This window comes from Anomaloglossus baeobatrachus, chromosome 6 (assembly GCF_048569485.1).
Source record: "Anomaloglossus baeobatrachus isolate aAnoBae1 chromosome 6, aAnoBae1.hap1, whole genome shotgun sequence".
Lineage (NCBI taxonomy): Eukaryota > Metazoa > Chordata > Amphibia > Anura > Aromobatidae > Anomaloglossus > Anomaloglossus baeobatrachus.
The window spans coordinates 96,054,016-96,081,259 of NC_134358.1; the positions used below are offsets into that span (position 1 = coordinate 96,054,016).

The following is a 27,244-nucleotide window of genomic DNA, read 5'->3' on the forward strand; positions in this document are numbered from 1 at the left end:
ACATTACAGCACAGGAATGCAATTCATTCTTTGATGTTAAACATTTTTTAAAAAAAAAAAAAGGCAAGGAACTGTTTTAGCTCACAGAAAGAATCATCTATGATCCAATGCTGTGATACCGTGTTTCCCCAAAAATAAGACCTCCCCCGAAAATAAGACCTAGCAGGAGTTTTCAGGGAGGCTTAAAGATAAGACATTCCCATGAAAATATGACCTAGCCACGTTTCCAATAATGAAGCGTCCGTGCAGCGGTAGAAAAGTTAAAGAATCCTGCAGGACACTTCATTATAGACAGTGGACACCCCCTAAAAAAAAGAAAGAAGACCCCGCGATCATAGTCCCCAGATGCCGACCGGGAGCAGATGAGCGTATCAAGGACCTGCGGCAGAACATATACATCAGATCACAAATATTATATATATTACACATACATACATACATACACTACAGATCGCATACACACACTCATCACATCCAGCGATATCACTTGCTTCTCAGCGCGTGTAAGGACCTGCGACGCTGTACGCTGTGCAGTGAACTTCCAGGACCTGCATCACATCACCGGAAGCACGTGGTATCTCCGGATGTTGTGAGTGGGTGCGCGTGATTGTAAAGGTATGTGCGATATCGGTAGTGTGTGTGAGTGTATGCGATCGGATGTGTGACTGTGTGTTCTGGTGTGTGAGTGTCAGCAGGAGGCAGAGAAGGACAGCGTGCAGCACAGCTGCCTGGAGCACCCACCGGACATCACAGGGAGGAGTGATGTGAAATCTGATGTGTGTGTGTGTGTGTGTGTGTGTGTGTGTTTATATGCTATCTGATGTGTGATTGTGTATGTTCTGATGTATGTGTGTCAGTCAGATGCAGGGGAGGACAGCATGCTGCACATATCACAGGTAGGAATGATATGGAATCTGATGTGTGAGTGTATGCTGTCTGTGTGCATTGTATGCTGTCTGATGTGTGAGTGTGTGATCTGATATATGTGTGTTGGCCAGAAAAAAAAAAAATATAAAATATAAGACAGTGTCTTATTTTCGGGGAAACAGGGTATCTATATACTCTTTTCCCTCCTCCCCAGCCCAGGAGATGTGGTATGATCAGATGAAATCCCTGTACGGTAAGACACAACCATTACACAGTACATAGCAGGGACTAATATAGAAGATTATCTCTCAGCACAGGAGCATTTTTTTTTTTTTAGACATATCCAATTGTGGAAATTATTACTCCAAGATTAATGATTAAAATCAACTTTAAAATTAACTTTTTGGGAAAACTGGAGTTGAGGATAATATCAGTTCATAATCAGAAAAGGACATGGCGAACAGTTATATCTGAGTGGGCTACATAATCTTAGCTACGGCTGAGATAACTCAGGATCCAATCTCTTGGACCTCACCACTCCTGAGACTAAAGGCCACAATCCCACCCCTGCCACAGAGGCGTTGCCGGACACTAGATGAAGTGCAGATCCTTTCTTATGCAGTGGTGTTCTCCAACATCAGTCCTGCAGGCCCTCCTATGGATCCTATAGATCATGTATTCAAGATTTCTTTATTATTGCTCAGGTAATAATTCAGTCACCGGTGCAATACTAAGGACATCTTGAATACATAACCTGTTGGTGGGCGATAACGACTGGTGCTGGGGGAACACTGTTATAGAGAAATGAAGTCAACTATAAAGAAAAAATGAATTCAATTGACATATTCTTCAATACACACCGCTCCAGCTCTTCTGGCTACTTGAACAGCAAACTCCATACATTCTTGCCATTGATCTGCCATTTTAACCTAGTGAAATAAATAAATATAGAAATTACACACTATTGAGTCCTAGATCTAAGGGGTAAGGTTTACCCTTTTAGAGAGTGACATGCCAGTGTGAGGAGACTTAAAGGCCTCAAATGTTCCTCCGGGAAACTAAATATGCAAATTGCCTCTTCAGCGAGGGAAATGATTCTATAATAAGATTAGCATAAATAACAGGGGGAGGATAGACAGGCAGGGGGGCGGGAATCACTATCACAACCCACCACAGCTATTGGCTGATCCTCAGCTGCTGTCATTCAAAAAGCTGCTCATTTTACAAACCTTACTTGTGTTTCAAAACCTATACATCCGAACTGACAACTACAGGTATGTATAGAATCAGCCTGATAGTGCCAGTATAGCACTGGATTTAGGTTATATAGGAAAATCCTTGTGTTTGGTGCACTTTAAGGCTATGTGTGCACTACACTTTTTTGTGCATTTTTTGGGTGCTTTTTTGTGCTCAAAACTGCATGACTTTGCATTTTTGCTTTCCGCACACAACTTTTTTTTTTTAACTGTGTTTTTGAACTAAAAAAAAAAAAAAAAAATGGACACGTCAATTCTTTCCTGCGTTTTACTGCGTTTTTCTCCCATGGACACGTCAATTCTTTCCTGCGTATTACTGCGTTTTTCTCCCATGCTATGCATTGGAAAAATGCAGCAAAACGCAGCCAAAAACGCCGCCGGTGTGTTTTTTTGTGGCTAAAAGAGCACAAAAACACAGCGTCAAAAAAACATTGTGCGCACATAGCCTAAGTGCGTGGGAAACATAGCAATTCTACTACTTATCAGATTTTGTAATTCAGATGTTCTTCTGGACGTGATAATGTCCCATCAATTCAGTCACTTGACCCCTCCGAGTTTTACAAATACTGGAAAACCGGTTATTGATATGTTTTGGGACTCAATACGGCAAATTGCATCTTCAGAGAGGGAGAGGACTTGAACTCTATTGCCACTTATTGGATGTAACAATCCTAAGGGCTCGTGCGCATGTTACTTTTTGATTTTTTTTTTTTTAGTTTCTGCAATGTTTTAAGCTGCAACGTTACATTGTCATAATGCATGCGTTCTGCTTCCCCAGCAAAGTCTATGAGAACCATGCATAATCCGTGCACACGATGCTTTTTTGAACGTCAAAAATTTGACAAAATCTCTGCGTTTAAAGGGAACCTGTCATCAGAAATTGAGATTTAAATCTAAAAGTTTCCCCCTCTGCAGCTCCTGGGCTGCATTCTAGCAAGGTTGCTGTACTTTTTGTGCCCCCTTTTAAACCAAATAAAACACTTTATAAAGTTGTACCTTTTTGCCTGCAATTCTTGTAAATTTTCCATGTGGGCGGGCCGTGTGGTGTCGGTTACTGTCCCTCCTTCTGGTTTATGCCGTCCCCCATTGCTTCATTTCATAGATCAGGACGCCGCCCACAGCGCCCGAGATCCCGTGCACGTGAGGACTGCTGGTGATGTGGTCGCAGGCACGATATTATGGGCGGCGCTGTGATTGCATTGCAAGTGCCCGCCCATAATACCGTGGCCGCGCTCTCCCCTTTGCCTCCTGCGTTCTGCGCAAGCGCTGGCCAAATGATCCGACGTCACCTTTCCCATCTTGCCCTGCAGCAGGAAATAGATGGGAGGAGCGGATCAGGCCACCACAGGTTACGAGGAGACGCTTGCGCAGAACGCAGGAGGCAAAGGGGAAAGTGCGGTCACGAGGTTATGGGTGGCACTTGCTGATGACACTCACAGCGCCGCCCATAACCTGGTGCCCTCGCAAAGAGTCACCAGCGGTCACACGTGCACACAGTGCTCGGCACCGCTACAGTCGCACAGCGCATGCGCGGGACCACGGGCGGCATCCTGAGGTTTGAAATTCAGCGTTCGGGGGCGGCGTAAATCTGCTGGAGGAACAGCTACGGATCCCAGAGAGCCCGCCCCCATGGACGATTTACAAAATTTGCATACGAAAAGGTACAAGTTTATAAAGTATTTATTTTGGTATAAAAGGGGCCACAAAAACTATAGGAAGCTTGCTAGAATGCAGCCCAGGAGCTGCAGAGGGGGAAACTTTTAGGTTTACAGGTAAATTTCTGATAACAGGTTCCCTTTAAAAATGCAGCATGTCACTTCTTCTGAGCATTTTGGCAGCGTTCTAAAACCCATTGAAAACAATGAGTTGTTGAAAAACGCTACCAGAATGCTAAGCAGTGCGTTTGACAGAGTTTGGGTCATGCGCACTATGAAGCCGGGTGTACTCATCCAGACTTTAAACTGAAGTAGTGCGCATGACATGATTCGGGGTCATATGCACTGAGCCGAAATCCAGCGTCGGACACGATTGCAGCGAAGAGGTGAGATCATCCTGTGACGCGTATGCCCCTGTGGGTGTGCTAACATGCTAATGGGGCCGAATAGATAAGGGAAGCAACGCCCAGGTGACTAGTGCCCTCGCTCATTAGCATATGATAGAAGATCTTTAGAAATACTTTTTCGAAAGATCTCTTTATCTATGCTACTGTATACAGGGACGGTCAGGCAGGGATTAGCAATATACACCCAGAACTGCTCGTGGTCCTGGGTGCTTATTGCACCTGACAGGTTCACTATAAGTTTCACACGCACTTAAAGGGAACCAATCACCAGGATTTTCGTGTATAACCTAAAGCCAGTGCTATACAGGCACTATCAGGCTAATTCCATACATACCTTTAGTTGTCAGCTCGGATGTAACGGTTTTGAAACACAAGTAAAGTTTGTAAAATGAGCAGCTTTTTGAATGATGACAGCTGCCGATCAGCTGACAGCTGGGGGGGTTAGTAATTCCCGCCCCTCTGCCTGTCCATCCTCCGTTATTCATGCTAATTTTATTATAGAACAGTTTTACTAACTGAATAGAAGGCCCTTCTCAGCCTAAAAATAGCAGGCCGCAGCCGCCCCAAAAGTGTGCCCATCCTGGCATTTCACTCCAGCTCACCCCGTTACCCTGGTGTGGTGGCAAACGGGGTAATATATGGGGTTGGTACCAGCTGTGTAATGTCATCTGGCATCAAGCCCTGGGGTTAGTGATGTCGCGGCGTTTATCGATACCCGACATCACCAACCCAGTCAGTAATATATAATAAAAAAAAAATTAAAACACACCACTCCCCATTGCATTCCCCCTTTTACCAATTTTATTGAAATGAAAAAAAAAATCTGGTCTGCCGTAATCCATTTTGGAGGTCCCACACGACTCTGGGGCTTCCAGAATATGGGGGGCACACTCAGAGAATGTATCCCCCATTTTCTGGAATAGGAGGCACTCCTGAGTAGTGTGGCTGCAGTGACTTGACAATACTGCACTCACAATTGCCCGGTCCAATCGAAAACAGAATGACCTGCAGTAACCTCATTCCAGAATAAGGGGGGGGGGACATGCTCAATGCTTCCCCCATTTCTGGGAGTGCAGGCCCTCCATGTGAGAAGTGTGGCTGAAGTGACCTAACAATACTGCACTCACACTCTCACATTCCCTGGTTCCACAGCACAGCTGTGCGAGTGCAGTAAGCTCCGTGTCACTGAGTGTAGAGCCGGCTGACAGCCGCTGTCTGCGCATGCAGCCAGCATTTCTTCTGGCGACAAGGAGAAGGAGGGGTGGCGGGTGATCGATGCTGAAAGCGGTACACACAGGAAAGAGGGGATCAGGGATTGACAGTGGGTGACCTGGGTGGACCTGGGGACGACTTTTGTGCCTCATCTGACACGTGTAATGACCAGGGACATGTCAAATGAGGCAGGAATCAGAAGGAGGACACGTGCAACATGCTCGGCAGCCATTTTGGGCGATCGTAAGGGGAAGGGGGGTTGCCCGGGGGCACTCTGCCACACCAGGGAAGGAGATTTATCTCCCATCTGACATGTTTGATCATACCAGATGAGAGATAAATCATTTTTTACCGTCACTTCCATTTTCAGCAACTTGATCATGATTCTCCGGTGTATACTGGTGACCACGTGACCGGAAAAAACAGCCCAAATTGTTATCTTCAGGGTCTCAGCTACCCCCAGTAGCTGAAACCCAGGAGATTTTCCAACGCTGGGGGGCGCGCTATTTACTTTTTTCATCCTGAAGTTTTAAAACGGCGGATCAAAATAAGTACCCTATTCTGCTGCCGTTTTAAAACGTAAGGCTCTCGTAAAGAGGTTAAAGGGAACCTGTCATCAGAAATTTCGCCCAAAAGCTAAAAGCTTCCCCCTCTGCAGCTCCTGGGCTGCATTCTAGGAAGGTCCCTGTTATTATTGTGCCCCATGTGAGACCAAAATAAAGCCTTTATAAAGTGCTACGTTTTTGTATGCAGCTTCTGTAAATGTGTCACGGGGGCGGACCTTCTGCCGTCCGTTATTCTGCCTCCTGATCCTGTATCCCGCCCCCATCGCTCCCTTCCATATCTGATGCACCGCCCACTGCTCCAGCCATCCCCGCGCATGCCCAGTGCCAGTCTCACAGGACTGAGCAGTGTGACCGCTGGTGACGTGTGCGCAGGCAAGTGATTATGGGCGGGACTGTGACTGTTATCAGCAAGTACCCGCCCATAATCTCGTGAGCGCGCAAACCTCTCCAGCGGTCACACTGTGCTCAGTGTAGATGCTAGACTGTATGGGCTGCTTCCAGGGATGACGTCCCTTTGTCACGTGATAGGGGCGTGTTCAAAATACTATCACATGATAAAGGGACGTCATCCCTGGAAGCAGCCCATACAGTCTAGCATCTACACTGAGCACAGTGTGACCGCTGGAGAGGTTTGCGCGCTCACGAGATTATGGGCGGGTACTTGCTGATAACAGTCACAGCCCCGCCCATAATCACTTGCCTGCGCATACGTCACCAGCGGTCACACTGCTCAGTCCCGTGAGACTGGCACTGGGCATGCGCGGGGATGGCTGGAGCAGTGGGCGGTGCATCAGATATGGAAGGGAGCGATGGGGGCGGGATACAGGACCAGGAGGCAGAATAACGGACGGCAGAAGGTCCGCCCCCGTGACACATTTACAGAAGCTGCATACAAAAAGGTAGCACTTTATAAAGGCTTTATTTTGGTCTCACATGGGGCACAATAATAACAGGGACCTTCCTAGAATGCAGCCCAGGAGCTGCAGAGGGGGAATCTTTTAGCTTTTGGGCGAAATTTCTGATGACAGGTTCCCTTTAAATTTGTTGTATTTGTGCCACAAACATCTCCTAGGTATGTCTGTTTTAAACATTGATGTTGACACAAATTACGGACTCCCCCTTGGTTAAAAATACTTCTTAAGAATGCTAAGAAGAATACTTTTACCCTTCTGTAGAAAAAGGAGCAGGACATGCGCAATTTCGCAGCATAGTCGCGTTTCTCAATGATGTTTAGCAGACACTAAATTCAAGGTGCTACATCTTCAGATAGGACCACCAAGTATATAAGAACCACCAAGTATATAAGAAATCACGCGGGTCTGGGCAGCCATAAATGCAGTTTGACAGGTAACCAATGATACAGGTGTGGACCAAATACCACCACGAGTACCATGAGGTCTCAAGGACAAGTGGAGCTCCTAACTACAGTGACAGGAAACTGAAAATTTGAGGGGCTCCAACGAGAACCCAAGTTTGCTTCCCAACTAAAGATATAGTTAAATTGCAGCCAGTAGAGAAGACACCCATAGGAGTAAGGCCCCTTTCACACGTCAGTGATTCTGGTACGTTTGTGCTTTTTTTTAAACGTACCAGAATCACTGACATACGCAGACCCATTATAATGAATGGGTCTGCTCACACGTCAGTGATGTTTCACTGACCATGTCTCCGTGCAGCGTACCCGCGTGTGCGTGTTTGCCGCACGGAGACATGTCCATTTTTTTCTGGCATCACTGATGTCCCACGGACCACGCAGTGGTGTGGTCCGTGAAACACGTGCCAGAAAAAAAACATGCTTTTAAAATAAAAAAACATTTTTACTCACCCGGCTTCAGCGGCGCTCTCTGCAGCCCGTCCTCCCTGCTGCTTCAGAGCCGGCTCATTACTATCGCGCATATTCATGATGCACGACACAGCCGACCCGGAAGCAGCTGCTGCGGGGGGTCAGCGCCGGCCGGATGCTGCACCGCGGGAGCGATCAGCACCAAGGACAGCGGGAGCGGGCACAGGTGAGTTGTTTTCTAAGTGCAATCACGGGCCACGGAGAACGGAGCCCAGATTGCACTTAGACAACCCACGTGTGCCGTAATTCACGGCACACGGAGGGACATGTGCGTGTTTTACACGCCAGTGAAAAACGTCAGTGTTTTTCACTGACGTGTGAAACGGGCCTAAACTTGGGATGCCACCTTCCCTTGACTATTTCAGGTGGCATAGCCAGCAAGGATTAAACAGTATGTCCTTCAGAAGGCAAGTTATACACACTTCTCCACAATGACAGTGCAACACCAGGAAGAAAAAAGTTCAGGACTGAGACAAAGATAGACACAATTTTCAAATCATATTGATTAATGGTTCCCGGAGGAATATTCTGCCACGCTGAATGCAGTAGGGCAAATCATTCAGTTCTGATGCTGGCATGTCCCTGTGCAACTGTTGACCATGTTAAAGTGTCGTTTGTGCTACTGTGAGCAGCCTGTATGGTGTGAACGTGCTACCATGGCCTGCATCGTTCCCAGACTGGTCTCCCATCAAGCACATCTGGGTTGTCATTAGTTTGCAATTACAGTGGAACCTTGGTTAACGAGAACAGTCCGTTATGGGACTGTGCTTGTAAACCACGTTACTCATCTAGCAAAGCAAGATTTCCCTTAGGAAATCATTGCAATGCAGACAATTCATTCCACAACTTGTTAAATGTTCCATCCTGGTCCCCTATTGTGCCATTCCACACACACACTCTATACTGACCTTACCTTCCATCGCCGGCCTCCTGGATCTTGCAGTTCGCCGGTACAAGATGTGTATCGGGTAACCATCGCGACGAGTGAGGAGCTTCTGATGCCAGAGCGCTGACGTCAAAGGCAGGAACCGCTTGCCTCTGATTGGTCAGTGCGCTGCTTTTGAGTAGCGGCTGAGAGCGGAAGTTCCTACCTCGTCGCGATGGTTACCGATGCACATCCTGTATCGGCGAACTACAAGAACCATGAAGCTGGCGATGGTACGGAAGGTAAGGTGAGCATAGTGTGTGTGTGCGTTTTCTGTGTGTTTGTGCGGACAATAAGTGCGGGTCAGAGCGCGGTGGATGTACAGAACCGAAGTGTGTGCGGTGAGTATTTTGCTGGTACGGCAAAGCTTGCTCGTAAAGTGTGTTACAAATTTACAGCAAGCTTTGCTCGTTAAGCGGAATACTCGCTAACTGTGTATATATGAACCTCCTGAATTGTAAAGCACTGTGGAATATGTCGGCGCTATAGAAATAAAGATTTTTTTTTTTATTATTATTATTACTACTTGTTAACTGAGGTTCCACTGTACATAGGAGCTGCCAGCAGCGGATCTTGAGGATTGTCCAAGTGCATTCAAAGCGGAAGAAGGTTCCTCAGACAACCAATAATGGATTAACAGCTAAGTCGAGTAAGTGCGGGGATTTCTACACATGGTGCTCCTGTTCAATACTGCTTAGGCTAGGTTCACATTTTCGTTATTTTGCATCAGTCACAATCCGCGGCTCTGATAAACAACGGAATCTGTTTGGCGGATTTCGTTGTTTCCCATAGACTTTATGAGCGGCGGATTGTGACTGATGCCTTTGCGTTGCATCCTCCGCCCGACTGATCAGTCGTGGAATGACTGACCGTCGGGCGGCAGGAACGCAGAGTGTGACTTTTTTGAGCAGCGGAATCCTTTTGATTTCGCTGCGCATGCTCTCTCTCGGTGGCCGAACAATCAGCTGATCACCCGGCGGCCAGCTAATGAGAGCGATCAGCTGATCACCCGGCGGCCGGCTAATGAGAGCGATCAGCTGATCACCCGGCGGCCGGCTAATGAGAGCAATCAGCTGATCACCCGGCGGCCGGCTAATGAGGAGAGCGATCAGCTGATCACCCGGCGGCCGGCTAATGAGGAGAGCGATCAGCTGATCACCCGGCGGCCGGCTAATGAGGAGAGCGATCAGCTGATCACCCGGCGGCCGGCTAATGAGGAGAGCGATCAGCTGATCACCCGGCGGCCGGCTAATGAGAGCGATCAGCTGAACACCCGGCGGCCGGCTAATGAGGAGAGCGATCAGCTGATCACCCGGCGGCCGGCTAATGAGAGCGATCAGCTGAACACCCGGCGGCCGGCTAATGAGGAGAGCGATCAGCTGATCACCCGGCGGCCGGCTAATGAGGAGAGCGATCAGCTGATCACCCGGCGGCCGGCTAATGAGGAGAGCGATCAGCTGATCACCCGGCGGCCGGCTAATGAGGAGAGCGATCAGCTGATCACCCGGCGGCCGGCTAATGAGGAGAGCGATCAGCTGATCACCCGGCGGCCGGCTAATGAGGAGAGCGATCAGCTGATCACCCGGCGGCCGGCTGATGAGGAGAGCGATCAGCTGATCACCCGGCGGCCGGCTGATGAGGAGAGCGATCAGCTGATCACCCGGCGGCCGGCTAATGAGAGCGATCAGCTGATCACCCGGCGGCCGGCTAATGAGGAGAGCGATCAGCTGATCACCCGGCGGCCGGCTAACGAGAGCGATCAGCCGTTCACCCGGCGGCCGGCTAATGAGGAGAGCGATCAGCTGATCACCCGGCGGCCGGCTAACGAGAGCGATCAGCCGATCACCCGGCGGCCGGCTAATGAGAGCGATCAGCCGATCACCCGGCGGCCGGCTAACGAGAGCGATCAGCCGATCACCCGGCGGCCGGCTAACGAGAGCGATCAGCCGATCGTTCTCTCTCGTTTTACAACGGCATCCGCTTCCTCATGACAATAAATTCCAATTCTTGTCATCCGTTGTACAACGCATTAATCACAAGCGTCAAGCAACGCATGTGACTGATGCAAAACAACGGAAATGTGAATCTAGCCTTAAATCGAGACAGTTACAAAATTCTGCTTCCATTTTTTAATTCATGAAACCTGTCAGGTCAAATTACGCAGGTAACCTAAAATATGGGGTTAATCTGAAGATAAAATAGTATTACAAAAAGGTGCCCGGCCACCATACTGAACAGTGCAGCACCCGGGAGAGAATTCAATGGATTTCTCCAGGAGCCGCCGGCTTTCAGCCACACAGGCTCGTCTGGAGCAATACCAGTCACCGCTCCAAGTACTGACTGACAGCTGCTCCATTACTAGTGCACCACTGAGCCGGCTGACAGTCAGTGCTGTGACTAACTGCTCCGGGAACGACTGCACTCCCTGGAGGGGGAGGGACATGTATACTGTATGCCGACTGTAAAGGACCACACGCTCCGGCAGAGGAGGAGGACACAAGAGCAGAAGGGAGGAAAACACCTGCAACAGACCAAGACGAGACACGCCGGAGTCACAGCGGGGTCGGGAGTTTCCGGAGCCGAGGCTGATCCCGAAGTGCAGGGCGGCCGCTACTTCTAAAGAGGGGGCGCACCGGAAACTGCAGGGTTTGTTCGAAAACAAGAACTGTAACAAAGGAACAGCTGAGCCCGTTACCGGAGGCGCCCGCATCTCAAGACTCACCGGTATCTGAGGGAGGGAAGTGTGCTTTGCGCAGCCGCAAATGGAAAATATGGATGAGCGACGGACAGGCTGCGTCCACGAGTTATCGCGCATGCGCCGACTTCTGAATCTGAACTGACGTAGTAAGGGCGCCGAGTATGGGCTGGCAATGAATGTTTTGTGACGCACGCTGTAGAATCATTGCTAACAGTATAGGGAACAGGAGGATGTGTTATAAGACGGTATGGAGAGCAAAAGGATAAATATGTAAGAAAACAGTGGTGAGTGGGTGAAATATGTGAGGAGACGGGGGAAAATGTTTGAGGAGACTATTAACAGGAATAGTGTGAGGAGACAATATGGGGGGAAGAGTGAGAGGGAACAGAATAGAGAATGAGTCTGCAGGGGTGGGCAATTAATTTTCCCATGGGGCCGCATGAGAAATTGGGATGGTTTTAGAGGGCCGGACTAATATAATTAGCTCAGTTCTACCCAATACTGTATATAGTATATATACCTTCATAAACACACAGTATATAGTATATATATACCTTCCTTCATAAACAAACAGTAAGTTAAACAGTAATAAGATTCAATGAAAATGTGGTGGGCAAAGACATTACTGGGGTCAGTGGGGGGGCATACACATTACTGGGGTCAGTGGGGGGGCTTACACATTACTGGGATCGGTGGGGGGCATACACATTACTGGGATTGGTGGGGGGCATACACATTACTGAGATCGGTGGGGGGCATACACATTACTGGAATCGGTGGGGGGGCATACATATTACTGGGATCGGTGGGGGGCCATACATATTACTGGGATCGGTGGGGGGCATACACATTACTGGGATCAGTGGGGGGGCATACACATTACTGGGATCAGTGGGGGGGCATACACATTACTGGGATCAGTGTGGGGGCATACACATTACTGGGATCAGTGTGGGGGCATACACATTACTGGGATCAGTGGGGGGCATACACATTACTGGGATCAGTGGGGGGCATACACATTACTGGGATCAGTGGGGGGCATACACATTACTGGGATCAGTGGGGGGCATACACATTACTGGGATCGGTGGGGGGCATACACATTACTGGGATCGGTGGGGGGCATACACATTACTGGGATCGGTGGGGGGCATACACATTACTGGGATCGGTGGGGGGCATACACATTACTGGGATCAGTGGGGGGCATACACATTACTGGGATCATGGGGGGGCATACACATTACTGGGATCATGGGGGGCATACACATTACTGGGATCGGTGGGGGGGGCATACACATTACTGGGGTCAGTAAGTGGCAGACATTACTGGGGTCAGTAACTGGCATAGACATTACTGGGGTCAGTAGGGGGCATACACATTACTGGGGCCTGTGAAGCATACAGTGCTGGCCAAACGTATTGGCACCCCTGCAATTCTGTCAGAGAATACTCAGTTTCTTCCTGAAAATTATTGCAATCACAAATTCTTTGGTATTATTATCTTCATTTAATTTATCTTCAATACAATAAAAAAAATTGTCATAAAGCCAAATTGGATATAATTCCAAATCAAACATAAAAAAGGGGGTGGACAAAAGTATTGGCACTGTTTAAAAAATCATGTGATGCTTCTTTTTGATACAAGTAAAATATATCTTTGAGGACTCTCTGTTCTTTTAAACATTTTTTTTGTGATGCTTCTCTAATTTGTGTAATTAACAGCACCTGTAACTTACCTGTGGCACCTAACAGGTGTTGGCAATAACTAAATCACACTTGCAGCCAGTTGACATGGATTAAAGTTGACTCAACCTCTGTCCTGTGTCCTTGTGGGTACCACATTGAGCATGGAGAAAAGAAAGAAGACCAAAGAACTGTCTGAGGACTTGAGAATCCAAATTGTGAGAAAGCATGAGCAATCTCAAGGCTACAAGTCCATCTCCAAAGACCTGAAAGTTCCTGTGTCTACGGTGCGCAGTGTCATCAAGAAGTTTAAAGCCCATGGCACTGTGGCTAACCTCCCTAGATGTGGAAGGAAAAGAAAAACTGACGAGAGATTTCAACGCAAGATTGTGCGGATGGTGGATAAAGAACCTCGACTAACATCCAAACAAGTTCAAGCTGCCCTGCAGTCCGAGGGTACAACAGTGTCAACCCGTACTATCCGTCGGCGTCTGAATGAAAAGGGTCTGTATGGTAGGATACCCAGGAAGACCCCACTTCTTACCCCAAGACATAAAAAAGCCAGGCTGGAGTTTGCCAAAACTTACCTGAGAAAGCCTAAAACGTTTTGGAAGAATGTTCTCTGGTCAGATGAGACAAAAGTAGAGCTTTTGGGGAAAAGCCATCAACATAGAGTATACAGGGAAAAAAAAAGAGGCATTCAAAGAAAAGAACACGACCCCTACAGTCAAACATGGCGGAGGTTCCCTGATGTTTTGGGGTTGCTTTGCTGCCTCTGGCACTGGACTGCTTCACCGTGTGCATGGCATTATGAAGTCTGAAGACTACCAACAAATTTTGCAGCATAATGTAGGGACCAGTGTGAGAAAGCTGGGTCTCCCTCAGAGGTCATGGGGCTTCCAGCAGAACAATGACCCAAAACACACTTCAAAAAGCACTAGAAAATGGTTTGAGAGAAAGCACTGGCGACTACTAAAGTGGCCAGCAATGAGTCCAGACCTGAACCCCATAGAACACCTGTGGAGAGATCTCAAAATGGCAGTTTGGAGAAGGCCCCCTTCACATCTGAGGGATCTGGAGCAGTTTGCCAAAGAAGAATGGTCTAAAATTCCAGCAGAGTATTGTAAGAAACTCATTGATGGATACCGGAAGCGGTTGTTCGTAGTTATTTTGGCTAAAGGTTGTGCAACCAAGTATTAGGAGCACTTTGCACTCTACGACATCGCAAGCCGATGCTTGCGATGCCGAGCGTGATAGTCCCCACCCCCGTCGCAGCAGTGATATCTTGTGATAGCAGCCGTCAGCTTCACATGGACTCACCTGCCTTGCGACGTCGATCTGTCCGGCGACCCGCCTCCTTATTAAGGGGACGGGTCGAGGGGCGTCATAGCGACGTCACACGGCAGGCGGCCAATAGAAGCGGAGGGGCAGAGATGTGCGGGACGTAAACATCCCGCCCACCTCTGTCCTTCCGCATAGCCGGCGTGAGCTGCAGGACGCAGGTAGGAGATGTTCCTCGCTCCTGCGGCTTCACACACAGCGATATGTGCTGCCGCAGGAACGAGGAACAACATCGTACCTGTCGCAGTCGCATAATTATGGAATTACCAGACGCTACACCGATGATACGATTACGACGATTTTGCGCTCGCTAATCGTATCATCTAGGATTTACACACTACGATGTCGAGTGCGACGCCGGAAGTGCGTCACTTTCGACATGACCCCTCCGACATCGCACCTGCGATGTCGTAGTGTGCAAAGTGCCCCTAAGGCTAAGGGGGCCAATTCTTTTGTCTGGCCCATTTTTGGAGTTTTGTGTGAAATGATCAATGATTTGATTTTTGTTTCATTGTCTTTTGTGTTTTTTCATTGCAAGCAAAATAAATGAAGATAATACCAAAGAATTTGTGATTGCAATCATTTTCAGGAAGAAACTGAGTATTCTCTGACAGAATTGCAGGGGTGCCAATACTTTTGGCCAGCACTGTACATACTGGCCCTGGTGGCCTGTGGAGCATACATACTGGCCCTGGTGGCCTGTGGAGCATACATATTGGCCCTGGTGGCCTGTGGAGCATACATACTGGCCCTGGTGGCCTGTGGAGCATACATACTGGCCATCAGCATACATACTGGCCCTGGTGGCCTGTGGAGCATACATACTTGCCACCAGCATACATACTGGCCCTGGTGGCTTGTGGAGCATACAAACTGGCCACCAGCATACATACTGGCCCTTGTGGCCAGTGGAGCAGACATACTGACAGTGGTGGTCAGTGGGGCATGCATACTAACAGTGGTGGCCAGTGGGGCATGCATACTGACAGTGGTGGCCAGTGGGGCATGCATACTGACAGTGGTGGCCAGTGGGGGATGCATACTGACAGTGGTGGCCAGTGGGGGATGCATACTGACAGTGGTGGCCAGTGGGGGATGCATACTGACAGTGGTGGCCAGTGGGGCATGCATACTGACAGTGGTGGCCAGTGGGGCATGCATACTGACAGTGGTGGCCAGTGGGGCATGCATACTGACAGTGGTGGCTAGTGGGGCATGCATACTGACAGTGGAAGCCAGTGGGGGATGCATACTGACAGTGGTGGCCAGTGGGGGATGCATACTGACAGTGGTGGCCAGTGGGGGATGCATACTGACAGTGGTGGCCAGTGGGGCTTGCATACTGACAGTGGTGGCCAGTGGGGCTTGCATACTGACAGTGGTGACCAGTGGGGCTTACATACTGACAGTGGTGACTAGTGGGGCTTGCATACTGACAGTGGTGACCAGTGGGGCTTGTATACTGACAGTGGTGGCCAGTGGGGCTTGCATACTGACAGTGGTGGCCAGTGGGGCATGCATACTGACAGTGGTGGCCAGTGGGGCATGCATACTGACAGTGGTGGCCAGTGGGGCATGCATACTGACAGTGGTGGCCAGTGGGGCATGCATACTGACAGTGGTGGCCAGTGGGGCATGCATACTGACAGTGGTGGCCAGTGGGGCTGGCATACTGACAGTGGTGGCCAGTGGGGCTGGCATACTGACAGTGGTGGCCAGTGGGGCTGGCATACTGACAGTGGTGGCCAGTGGGGCTTGCATACTGACAGTGGTGGCCAGTGGGGCATGCATACTGACAGTGGTGGCTAGTGGGGCATTCATACTGGCCCTGGGGATGCTGAGGGCACAGGCAGGCAGCACTGCAGCAGCAGAGCCTGAGGGCTCCTCTGGCTGCCTTCTCTGACTCCCCTGTGTGTCTGCTTCCTCTATTGCAGGCACAGGGGGGACCTGAGAGGACACAAGTGCTGCTCCCCGGCCCCCCCCCCTCTCCTGTAGCCACTTTGCACTCTTCCTGCTGCTACTGGTGCACTTACCGCAGTTTGTAGTAGAACGAACGTTTTTGAAGTGGCCGCTGCGGAGCTGAACCGGTCACATGAGGATCCCAGGGTAGAAGGGCCAGACAAAGGGGGCAGACAAAGGGGGCGTGGCCAGCATCGATACAGCAGGAGGAGAGGACAAGGAAGCCATCCGAGGAGTGTGTGTCCAGCATTGAGAGGGGGCGTGGACGAAAGCAAAAGAGGGCGTGGCTAGCAGCATAGATGCCGTAGTAAGCATCCAGAGAGTGTGATCAGCATGTACAGCACCATGGAATCAATGGTGCTTTATAAATAAACAATAATATTAAAAAATTCAGCATCCAGAGGGGGCATGACTGGCAGCAAGAGGGGGCGTGACCGACAGAGTGGGGGTGTGGCAGCTGCTTATCACTGCACTTCGGGATACATAGTTCCCGGCAGTGGGAGCGAGGCTGAGGCATAGATCAGGCCAGGCCTCCAACTCTCAGCAAGACGGGCGGGCCGGTCACAGACAGTAGGCGGGCCGGATCCGGCCCGCGGGCCGCCCCTTACCCAGGTCTGGTCTTGTGGGGGTGGTGTAGAGAAGGTGAAGAATGTGGAGACAATGTGAAGACACAGTAAGGAGGGAACAACCTCTCCGCCACCATGCCTCAGACTCTCCTGTCTGTCTTATTATTTCCGGGCCTTAGCAGGATAAAAGAAACATTCCCTCCCACTCCTCCTTTGCACTGAGCTCAGCTCCTGGGCAGCCGTCTGATTGATTGGATTAGGCTACTTTCACACTTGTGTTGGACGGCATCTGTTGCATTGCGTTGTGTGGCGGATGCAACTGATGCGTTGCATATAGTGGCACAACGGATGCTACAGATTGTACAAAACGATGGAAGCTTTTTGTTCAAATTTTTTTTTTTTTTTCTTCTTTACAATTTTACCGGCAGCAGACTATTGTGAACGATCAGCTGAGCGCTCTCACTTGCCGGCGGCCGGGCATGCCGGCGGCCGGTCGCTCAGCTGAGCGCTCTCACTTACCAGCGGCCGGGCATGCTGGCGGCCGGTCGCTCAGCTGAGCGCTGTCACTTGCCGGCGGCCGGGCATGCCAGCGGCCGGTCGTTCAGCTGAGCGCTCTCACTTGCCAGCGGCCGGGCATGCCGGCGGCCGGTCGCTCAGCTGAGCGCTCTCACTTACCAGCGGCCGGGCGCTCAGCTGAGCGCTCTCACTTGCCGGTGGCTGGGCATACCGGCGGCCGGTCGCTCAGCTGAGCGCTGTGACTTGCCAGCGGCCGGGCATGCCGGCGGGCGCTCAGTTGTGCGCTCTCACATGCCCGGCCGCCGGCATGCCGGCGGGCGGGCGCTCAGCTGAGCGCTGTCACTTGTCGGCGTCCGGGCGCTCAGCTGAGCGCTCTCACTTGCCGGCGGCCGGGCATGCCGGCGGCCGGTCGCTCATCTGAGCGCTGTGACATGCCGGCGGGCGGGCGCTCAGCTGAGCGCTGTGACTTGCCAGCGGCCGGGCATGCCGGCGGGCGCTCAGCTGTGCGCTCTCACATGCCCGGCCGCCGGCATGCCGCGGGCGGGCGCTCAGCTGAGCGCTGTCACTTGTCGGCGTCCGGGCGCTCAGCTGAGCGCTGTCACTTGCTAGCGGCCGGGCATGGCGGGCGAGCGCTCAGCTGAGCGCTGTCACTTGTCAGCGGCCAGGCATGCCGGCGAGCGGGCACTCAGCTGAGCGCTCTCACTTGCCGGCGGCCGGGCATGCCGGCGGGCGGTCGCTCAGCTGAGCGCTCTCACTTGCCGGGCATGCCGGCGGCCGGTCGCTCAGCTGAGCGCTCTCAATTGCCAGCGGCCGGGCATGCCGGCGGCCGGTCGCTCAGCTGAGCGCTGTCACTTGTCAGCGGCCGGGCGCTCAGCTGAGCGCTCTCACTTGCCGGGCATGCCGGCGGCCGGTCGCTCAGCTGAGCGCTCTCACTTGCCGGCGGCTGGGCATGCCGGTGGCCGGTCGCTCAGCTAAGCGCTGTTACTTGCCAGCGGCCGGGCGCTCAGCTGAGCGCTCTCACTTGCCGGCGGCCGGGCATGCCGGCGGCCGGTCGCTCAGCTGAGCGCTCTCACTTGCCGGTCATACCGGCGGCCGGTCGCTCAGCTGAGCGCTCTCACTTGCCGGGCATGCCGGTGGCCGGTCGCTCAGCTGAGCGCTCTCACTTGCCAGCGGCCGGGCATGCCGGCGGTCGGTCGCTCAACTGAGCGCTGTCACTTGTCGGCGGCCGGGCATGCCGGCGGGCGGGTGCTCAGCTGAGCGCTGTCACTTGTCGGCGGCCGGGCGCTCAGCTGAGCGCTCTCACTTGCCGGCGGCCGGGCATGCCGGTGGCCAGTCGCTCACCTGAGCGCTGTCACTTGCCAGCGGCCGGGCATGCCGGCGGGCGGGCGCTCAGCTGAGCGCTGTCACTTGCCAGCGGCCGGGCATGCCGGCGGGCAGGCGCTCAGCTGCGCGCTCTCACTTGCCGGCGGCCGGGCATGCCAGCGGGCGGGCGCTCAGCTGAGCGCTCTCACTTGCCGGCGGCCGGTCGCTCAGCTGAGCGCTGTCACTTGCCGGCGGCCGGGCATGCCGGCGGGCGGGCGCTCAGCTGAGCGCTCTCACTTTCCGGCGGCCGGGCATGCCGGCGGGCGCTCAGCTGAGCGCTGTCACCTGCCAGCGGGCGCTCTTGCTGGCGTGTTTTCAACACAGATGTCACACGTACCCATGTTACCCTATTGTGTACTCACACAACCGTGTTTTCACACGGACCGTGTGGCCCTGCTATTTCACACGGAGACATGCCCGTTTTTTCTCCGGCAGCACGGGTGTCACACGGACCACACACAAATGTGATTCGTGTGACATCAGTGTGACACGGACCGGAGAGAACACGGGTTTTTAAATAAAAAGATTTTCTGTATTTACCTGTATAATCCAGCGCTGCTGTCTCAGGTTCTGCTGCCTCCCGCTCCAGACCCCCGCTCATTATACTCACTGATTATTCACTGCATTGAGCAGCTGGGAGCAGGGGCATTGCGGCGACAGCGCTGGAGACAGCACCGCCGAGGACAGTATCGTTGGGGACATCGCTAGTGACAGGTGAGTATCCTGCCAGCAGTGTGTGTGCAGGGACGTCCATGAGGTCATCGGATTTCCCAATGAACTCTAATGACCTCCTGACCCCTGTGACAACTATGCTACAGCGAGTGTCACGATGGTGACTTCTAGGGGTTCATGAGAGTTCATTGGGAACTCCAATGACCCCCTGGATGTCACTGCAATATCTGCTGTATACTCACCTGTCACCGGCGATGTCCCCGGCGGTGCTGTCCTTGGCGGTGCTGTACCCATCTTGGGGCGGAGCGAGACGTCCGGGAGCGAACGAAGGAAGAGGGTGAGTTGGTTGCGAGTGACTGTGAGCTGCTTTTGAGGGGGGTCGTGTTGCCTGCAAAGGTGTTTGACTTGCGCTGGGCTGTAAACTGGCCTGCAGGTTACCGGTGGCTGCCTCCAGCCCCGCAGGGGACGCTGGTACTGTTGAAATCAAGCCTAGCATTATAAAATAAATAAGCAACAAGGCTGGCGGCCCCCCGGTGATGAGAAGGATGCTGGCATTTTGCAAGGATGAAGTAGCGCAAGAAAGAAAGCAAAGAAAAAGAAAAAAAGATATGCGTGCAGTTGTGCAAGGGAATGGAAAAAAGGCATAGAGGAGAGTGACCCCTGCTGGTGGAAGGAAGGAAAAAGCAAAAGCCTACAGCACCTGGTATTCCCAGGCGGTCTCCCATCCAAGTACTAACCAGGCCCGACCCTGCTTAGCTTCCGAGATCAGACGAGATCGGGCGTGTTCAGGGTGGTGTGGCCGTAGGCAGAGACAATCCTCTCACTTGCTGCTCTTCTACTTTGCAGTCTGGCTGCCGGCTGGCCTTTCCAGTGCTCAGCAAGAGGCCCTTTTGTGCTTTGTTTTTCCTTCACTTTCTTGCTGGCTCCCTTAAAGGGGCTGTAGACCGACCGCCCCGCTCAGACCCGCTGAGCTCACTGACTGACAGCCGCGCTCTCCACGTGACGTCATCGCCGCAGCCGCTGACCGGGAGCAGCGGCGAGACCGGCCGGTGGACCCGGGTAGGGTGAGTAAAGCGCGCTTTGTTTCTGTCTAATAGCCTGCATCCGGGGATTCCTTTCACTGTCTGCAGCGCGCCACACCTAGGAAGGGCACACGCACACATACAAGCGAGCACGCAGGCACGCATGCATGCTCACACGTGGCCAGACCCCTATTTGCCCCTGCAACCTCTCCGCCACCATGCCTCAGACTCTCCTGTCTGTCTTATTATTTCCGGGCCTTAGCAGGAAAAAAAAACCCATTCCCTTCCGCTCCTCCTTTGCACTGAGCTCAGCTCCTGGGCAGCCGTCTGATTGATTGGATTAGCTACACAAACTTATTTGCAGAGGAAGACGTTACTTCTGCTGGCCCACAGTAGGCGGCCGGTCGGCCGGCCTGCCTCCAAAACCATCCCCTGGGCACTTGCTGAAAGCCTGGCCCCTTCACGGCCCGGGCTGCTTTTAACGCCATCGTTTCCAGACAGCGGGCTGCGGGCTCAATTAGGACTTCTAGCCGCAGCAAGGAGCCGGGCATGAGGCCTGCATCGAGGAGGGGTGTGGGGTAGCGTCCTTATTTGCGAACTGGCTCAGAGGCCTCGGTGGGGCTTGGTTGGGGCTTCCAGCTCTAGGTTACGTAAAGTCGGTGTCTGGCAAGACGCGGCTCCGTGCTAGCCGAGCTGGGCAAGAGGGCTAAAAGGTCATCCAAAACAGCCTACAGCACCCGGTGGTCCCAGGAGGTCTCCCTTCCAAGTACTGGCCGAGCCCAACCCTGCTTTGCTTCCGAGAGCGGACGAGATCGGGCGTAACCAGGGTGGTATGGCCAGTAGATGCTCTGGGGCCCATCGCCCGGCCAGCCTTCCTCAGACTCTCGTGGCGAGAACTCTGGCCGTGCGGGGGCGGGCTCCGAAGGGCCGATGCGAAGGCTGGGCCGCCTCTGCAACCGCTGTTTGTTGAGCAGTGAAACACCCGCCGCAGCAGCGCCCTGAGCACCAAGTGTGACTAAAAATGGCTGGACGCAGGGTCTCGTGCAGGCTAAACCGTTAATCGGAAAGAGCAAGCCGGCTCGACCGGCATCTTGGGGCGGAGCGAGACGTCCGGGAGCGAACGAAGGAAGAGGGTGAGTTGGTTGCGAGTGACTGTGAGCTGCTTTTGAGGGGGGTCGTGTTGCCTGCAAAGGTGTTTGACTTGCGCTGGGCTGTAAACTGGCCTGCAGGTTACCGGTGGCTGCCTCCAGCCCCGCAGGGGACGCTGGTACTGTTGAAATGAAGCCTAGCATTATAAAATAAATAAGCAACAAGGCTGGCGGCCCCCCGGTGATGAGAAGGATGCTGGCATTTTGCAAGGATGAAGTAGCGCAAGAAAGAAAGCAAAGAAAAAGAAAAAAAGATATGCGTGCAGTTGTGCAAGGGAATGGAAAAAAGGCATAGAGGAGAGTGACCCCTGCTGGTGGAAGGAAGGAAAAAGCAAAAGCCTACAGCAACCTGGTATTCCCAGGCGGTCTCCCATCCAAGTACTAACCAGGCCCGACCCTGCTTAGCTTCCGAGATCAGACGAGATCGGGCGTGTTCAGGGTGGTGTGGCCGTAGGCAGAGACAATCCTCTCACTTGCTGCTCTTCTACTTTGCAGTCTGGCTGCCGGCTGGCCTTTCCAGTGCTCAGCAAGAGGCCCTTTTGTGCTTTGTTTTTCCTTCACTTTCTTGCTGGCTCCCTTAAAGGGGCTGTAGACCGACCGCCCCGCTCAGACCCGCTGAGCTCACTGACTGACAGCCGCGCTCTCCACGTGACGTCATCGCCGCAGCCGCTGACCGGGAGCAGCGGCGAGACCGGCCGGTGGACCCGGGTAGGGTGAGTAAAGCGCGCTTTGTTTCTGTCTAATAGCCTGCATCCGGGGATTCCTTTCACTGTCTGCAGCGCGCCACACCTAGGAAGGGCACACGCACACATACAAGCGAGCACGCAGGCACGCATGCATGCTCACACGTGGCCAGACCCCTATTTGCCCCTGCAACCTCTCCGCCACCATGCCTCAGACTCTCCTGTCTGTCTTATTATTTCCGGGCCTTAGCAGGAAAAAAAAACCCATTCCCTTCCGCTCCTCCTTTGCACTGAGCTCAGCTCCTGGGCAGCCGTCTGATTGATTGGATTAGCTACACAAACTTATTTGCAGAGGAAGACGTTACTTCTGCTGGCCCACAGTAGGCGGCCGGTCGGCCGGCCTGCCTCCAAAACCATCCCCTGGGCACTTGCTGAAAGCCTGGCCCCTTCACGGCCCGGGCTGCTTTTAACGCCATCGTTTCCAGACAGCGGGCTGCGGGCTCAATTAGGACTTCTAGCCGCAGCAAGGAGCCGGGCATGAGGCCTGCATCGAGGAGGGGTGTGGGGTAGCGTCCTTATTTGCGAACTGGCTCAGAGGCCTCGGTGGGGCTTGGTTGGGGCTTCCAGCTCTAGGCTACGTAAAGTCGGTGTCTGGCAAGACGCGGCTCCGTGCTAGCCGAGCTGGGCAAGAGGGCTAAAAGGTCATCCAAAACAGCCTACAGCACCCGGTGGTCCCAGGAGGTCTCCCTTCCAAGTACTGGCCGAGCCCAACCCTGCTTTGCTTCCGAGAGCGGACGAGATCGGGCGTAACCAGGGTGGTATGGCCAGTAGACGCTCTGTGGCCCATCGCCCGGCCAGCCTTCCTCAGACTCTCGTGGCGAGAACTCTGGCCGTGCGGGGGCGGGCTCCGAAGGGCCGATGCGAAGGCTGGGCCGCCTCTGCAACCGCTGTTTGTTGAGCAGTGAAACACCCGCCGCAGCAGCGCCCTGAGCACCAAGTGTGACTAAAAATGGCTGGACGCAGGGTCTCGTGCAGGCTAAACCGTTAATCGGAAAGAGCAAGCCGGCTCGACCGGCATCTTGGGGCGGAGCGCGACGTCCGGGAGCGAACGAAGGAAGAGGGTGAGTTGGTTGCGAGTGACTGTGAGCTGCTTTTGAGGGGGGTCGTGTTGCCTGCAAAGGTGTTTGACTTGCGCTGGGCTGTAAACTGGCCTGCAGGTTACCGGTGGCTGCCTCCAGCCCCGCAGGGGACGCTGGTACTGTTGAAATCAAGCCTAGCATTATAAAATAAATAAGCAACAAGGCTGGCGGCCCCCCGGTGATGAGAAGGATGCTGGCATTTTGCAAGGATGAAGTAGCGCAAGAAAGAAAGCAAAGAAAAAGAAAAAAAGATATGCGTGCAGTTGTGCAAGGGAATGGAAAAAAGGCATAGAGGAGAGTGACCCCTGCTGGTGGAAGGAAGGAAAAAGCAAAAGCCTACAGCACCTGGTATTCCCAGGCGGTCTCCCATCCAAGTACTAACCAGGCCCAACCCTGCTTAGCTTCCGAGATCAGACGAGATCGGGTGTGTTCAGGGTGGTGTGGCCGTAGGCAGAGACAAGCCTCTCACTTGCTGCTCTTCTACTTTGCAGTCTGGCTGCCGGCTGGCCTTTCCAGTGCTCAGCAAGAGGCCCTTTTGTGCTTTGTTTTTCCTTCACTTTCTTGCTGGCTCCCTTAAAGGGGCTGTAGACCGACCGCCCCGCTCAGACCCGCTGAGCTCACTGACTGACAGCCGCGCTCTCCACGTGACGTCATCGCCGCAGCCGCTGACCGGGAGCAGCGGCGAGACCGGCCGGTGGACCCGGGTAGGGTGAGTAAAGCGCGCTTTGTTTCTGTCTAATAGCCTGCATCCGGGGATTCCTTTCACTGTCTGCAGCGCGCCACACCTAGGAAGGGCACACGCACACATACAAGCGAGCACGCAGGCACGCATGCATGCTCACACGTGGCCAGACCCCTATTTGCCCCTGCAACCTCTCCGCCACCATGCCTCAGACTCTCCTGTCTGTCTTATTATTTCCGGGCCTTAGCAGGAAAAAAAAACCCATTCCCTTCCGCTCCTCCTTTGCACTGAGCTCAGCTCCTGGGCAGCCGTCTGATTGATTGGATTAGCTACACAAACTTATTTGCAGAGGAAGACGTTACTTCTGCTGGCCCACAGTAGGCGGCCGGTCGGCCGGCCTGCCTCCAAAACCATCCCCTGGGCACTTGCTGAAAGCCTGGCCCCTTCACGGCCCGGGCTGCTTTTAACGCCATCGTTTCCAGACAGCGGGCTGCGGGCTCAATTAGGACTTCTAGCCGCAGCAAGGAGCCGGGCATGAGGCCTGCATCGAGGAGGGGTGTGGGGTAGCGTCCTTATTTGCGAACTGGCTCAGAGGCCTCGGTGGGGCTTGGTTGGGGCTTCCAGCTCTAGGTTACGTAAAGTCGGTGTCTGGCAAGACGCGGCTCCGTGCTAGCCGAGCTGGGCAAGAGGGCTAAAAGGTCATCCAAAACAGCCTACAGCACCCGGTGGTCCCAGGAGGTCTCCCTTCCAAGTACTGGCCGAGCCCAACCCTGCTTTGCTTCCGAGAGCGGATGAGATCGGGCGTAACCAGGGTGGTATGGCCAGTAGACGCTCTGTGGCCCATCGCCCGGCCAGCCTTCCTCAGACTCTCGTGGCGAGAACTCTGGCCGTGCGGGGGCGGGCTCCGAAGGGCCGATGCGAAGGCTGGGCCGCCTCTGCAACCGCTGTTTGTTGAGCAGTGAAACACCCGCCGCAGCAGCGCCCTGAGCACCAAGTGTGACTAAAAATGGCTGGACGCAGGGTCTCGTGCAGGCTAAACCGTTAATCGGAAAGAGCAAGCCGGCTCGACCGGCATCTTGGGGCGGAGCGAGACGTCCGGGAGCGAACGAAGGAAGAGGGTGAGTTGGTTGCGAGTGACTGTGAGCTGCTTTTGAGGGGGGTCGTGTTGCCTGCAAAGGTGTTTGACTTGCGCTGGGCTGTAAACTGGCCTGCAGGTTACCGGTGGCTGCCTCCAGCCCCGCAGGGGACGCTGGTACTGTTGAAATGAAGCCTAGCATTATAAAATAAATAAGCAACAAGGCTGGCGGCCCCCCGGTGATGAGAAGGATGCTGGCATTTTGCAAGGATGAAGTAGCGCAAGAAAGAAAGCAAAGAAAAAGAAAAAAAGATATGCGTGCAGTTGTGCAAGGGAATGGACAAAAGGCATAGAGGAGAGTGACCCCTGCTGGTGGAAGGAAGGAAAAAGCAAAAGCCTACAGCACCTGGTATTCCCAGGCGGTCTCCCATCCAAGTACTAACCAGGCCCGACCCTGCTTAGCTTCCGAGATCAGACGAGATCGGGCGTGTTCAGGGTGGTGTGGCCGTAGGCAGAGACAATCCTCTCACTTGCTGCTCTTCTACTTTGCAGTCTGGCTGCCGGCTGGCCTTTCCAGTGCTCAGCAAGAGGCCCTTTTGTGCTTTGTTTTTCCTTCACTTTCTTGCTGGCTCCCTTAAAGGGGCTGTAGACCGACCGCCCCGCTCAGACCCGCTGAGCTCACTGACTGACAGCCGCGCTCTCCATGTGACGTCATCGCCGCAGCCGCTGACCGGGAGCAGCGGCGAGACCGGCCGGTGGACCCGGGTAGGGTGAGTAAAGTGCGCTTTGTTTCTGTCTAATAGCCTGCATCCGGGGATTCCTTTCACTGTCTGCAGCGCGCCACACCTAGGAAGGGCACACGCACACATACAAGCGAGCACGCAGGCACGCATGCATGCTCACACGTGGCCAGACCCCTATTTGCCCCTGCAACCTCTCCGCCACCATGCCTCAGACTCTCCTGTCTGTCTTATTATTTCCGGGCCTTAGCAGGAAAAAAAAACCCATTCCCTTCCGCTCCTCCTTTGCACTGAGCTCAGCTCCTGGGCAGCCGTCTGATTGATTGGATTAGCTACACAAACTTATTTGCAGAGGAAGACGTTACTTCTGCTGGCCCACAGTAGGCGGCCGGTCGGCCGGCCTGCCTCCAAAACCATCCCCTGGGCACTTGCTGAAAGCCTGGCCCCTTCACGGCCCGGGCTGCTTTTAACGCCATCGTTTCCAGACAGCGGGCTGCGGGCTCAATTAGGACTTCTAGCCGCAGCAAGGAGCCGGGCATGAGGCCTGCATCGAGGAGGGGTGTGGGGTAGCGTCCTTATTTGCGAACTGGCTCAGAGGCCTCGGTGGGGCTTGGTTGGGGCTTCCAGCTCTAGGTTACGTAAAGTCGGTGTCTGGCAAGACGCGGCTCCGTGCTAGCCGAGCTGGGCAAGAGGGCTAAAAGGTCATCCAAAACAGCCTACAGCACCCGGTGGTCCCAGGAGGTCTCCCTTCCAAGTACTGGCCGAGCCCAACCCTGCTTTGCTTCCGAGAGCGGATGAGATCGGGCGTAACCAGGGTGGTATGGCCAGTAGACGCTCTGTGGCCCATCGCCCGGCCAGCCTTCCTCAGACTCTCGTGGCGAGAACTCTGGCCGTGCGGGGGCGGGCTCCGAAGGGCCGATGCGAAGGCTGGGCCGCCTCTGCAACCGCTGTTTGTTGAGCAGTGAAACACCCGCCGCAGCAGCGCCCTGAGCACCAAGTGTGACTAAAAATGGCTGGACGCAGGGTCTCGTGCAGGCTAAACCGTTAATCGGAAAGAGCAAGCCGGCTCGACCGGCATCTTGGGGCGGAGCGAGACGTCCGGGAGCGAACGAAGGAAGAGGGTGAGTTGGTTGCGAGTGACTGTGAGCTGCTTTTGAGGGGGGTCGTGTTGCCTGCAAAGGTGTTTGACTTGCGCTGGGCTGTAAACTGGCCTGCAGGTTA

At 53.5% G+C, this 27,244-nt stretch overlaps 1 protein-coding gene, 4 non-coding genes and 4 pseudogenes across 6 annotated transcripts in view; all 9 read right to left on the reverse strand.

Annotated features, from left to right (window-relative positions):
• Positions 1-11,536, reverse strand: part of IMPA1 (inositol monophosphatase 1) — a 78,893-nt gene extending 67,357 nt beyond the window's left edge. Inside the window, exons 1-2 of one of the 2 annotated variants that reach the window (XM_075353124.1) lie at positions 11,454-11,536; positions 1,728-1,796 (exon numbers count right to left, since the gene is read on the reverse strand). In XM_075353124.1, the coding sequence (XP_075209239.1) occupies positions 1,728-1,790 (63 nt within the window). In that variant the 5' untranslated portion in view covers positions 1,791-1,796; positions 11,454-11,536. Of the gene's footprint in view, positions 1-1,727; positions 1,797-11,252; positions 11,276-11,453 lie in introns of those variants that run through there. The other variant, XM_075353123.1, reaches the window with a different exon arrangement.
• An 8,686-nt stretch (positions 11,537-20,222) lies between these two features.
• On the reverse strand, positions 20,223-20,341 carry LOC142244850 (5S ribosomal RNA). The gene has a single exon (XR_012724708.1). It is a non-coding gene; the product is annotated as a 5S ribosomal RNA (ribosomal RNA).
• Positions 20,342-21,281: 940 nt separating this feature from the next.
• On the reverse strand, positions 21,282-21,401 carry LOC142244727 (5S ribosomal RNA; annotated as a pseudogene).
• Positions 21,402-22,040: 639 nt separating this feature from the next.
• On the reverse strand, positions 22,041-22,160 carry LOC142244853 (5S ribosomal RNA). The gene has a single exon (XR_012724711.1). It is a non-coding gene; the product is annotated as a 5S ribosomal RNA (ribosomal RNA).
• A 940-nt stretch (positions 22,161-23,100) lies between these two features.
• Positions 23,101-23,220, reverse strand: LOC142244687 (5S ribosomal RNA; annotated as a pseudogene).
• Positions 23,221-23,859: 639 nt separating this feature from the next.
• LOC142244662 (5S ribosomal RNA) lies at positions 23,860-23,978 on the reverse strand. Its single transcript, XR_012724610.1, has one exon. It is a non-coding gene; the product is annotated as a 5S ribosomal RNA (ribosomal RNA).
• A 940-nt stretch (positions 23,979-24,918) lies between these two features.
• On the reverse strand, positions 24,919-25,038 carry LOC142244684 (5S ribosomal RNA; annotated as a pseudogene).
• Positions 25,039-25,677: 639 nt separating this feature from the next.
• LOC142244668 (5S ribosomal RNA) lies at positions 25,678-25,796 on the reverse strand. Its single transcript, XR_012724616.1, has one exon. It is a non-coding gene; the product is annotated as a 5S ribosomal RNA (ribosomal RNA).
• A 940-nt stretch (positions 25,797-26,736) lies between these two features.
• Positions 26,737-26,856, reverse strand: LOC142244685 (5S ribosomal RNA; annotated as a pseudogene).
• Positions 26,857-27,244: the final 388 nt, after the last annotated feature.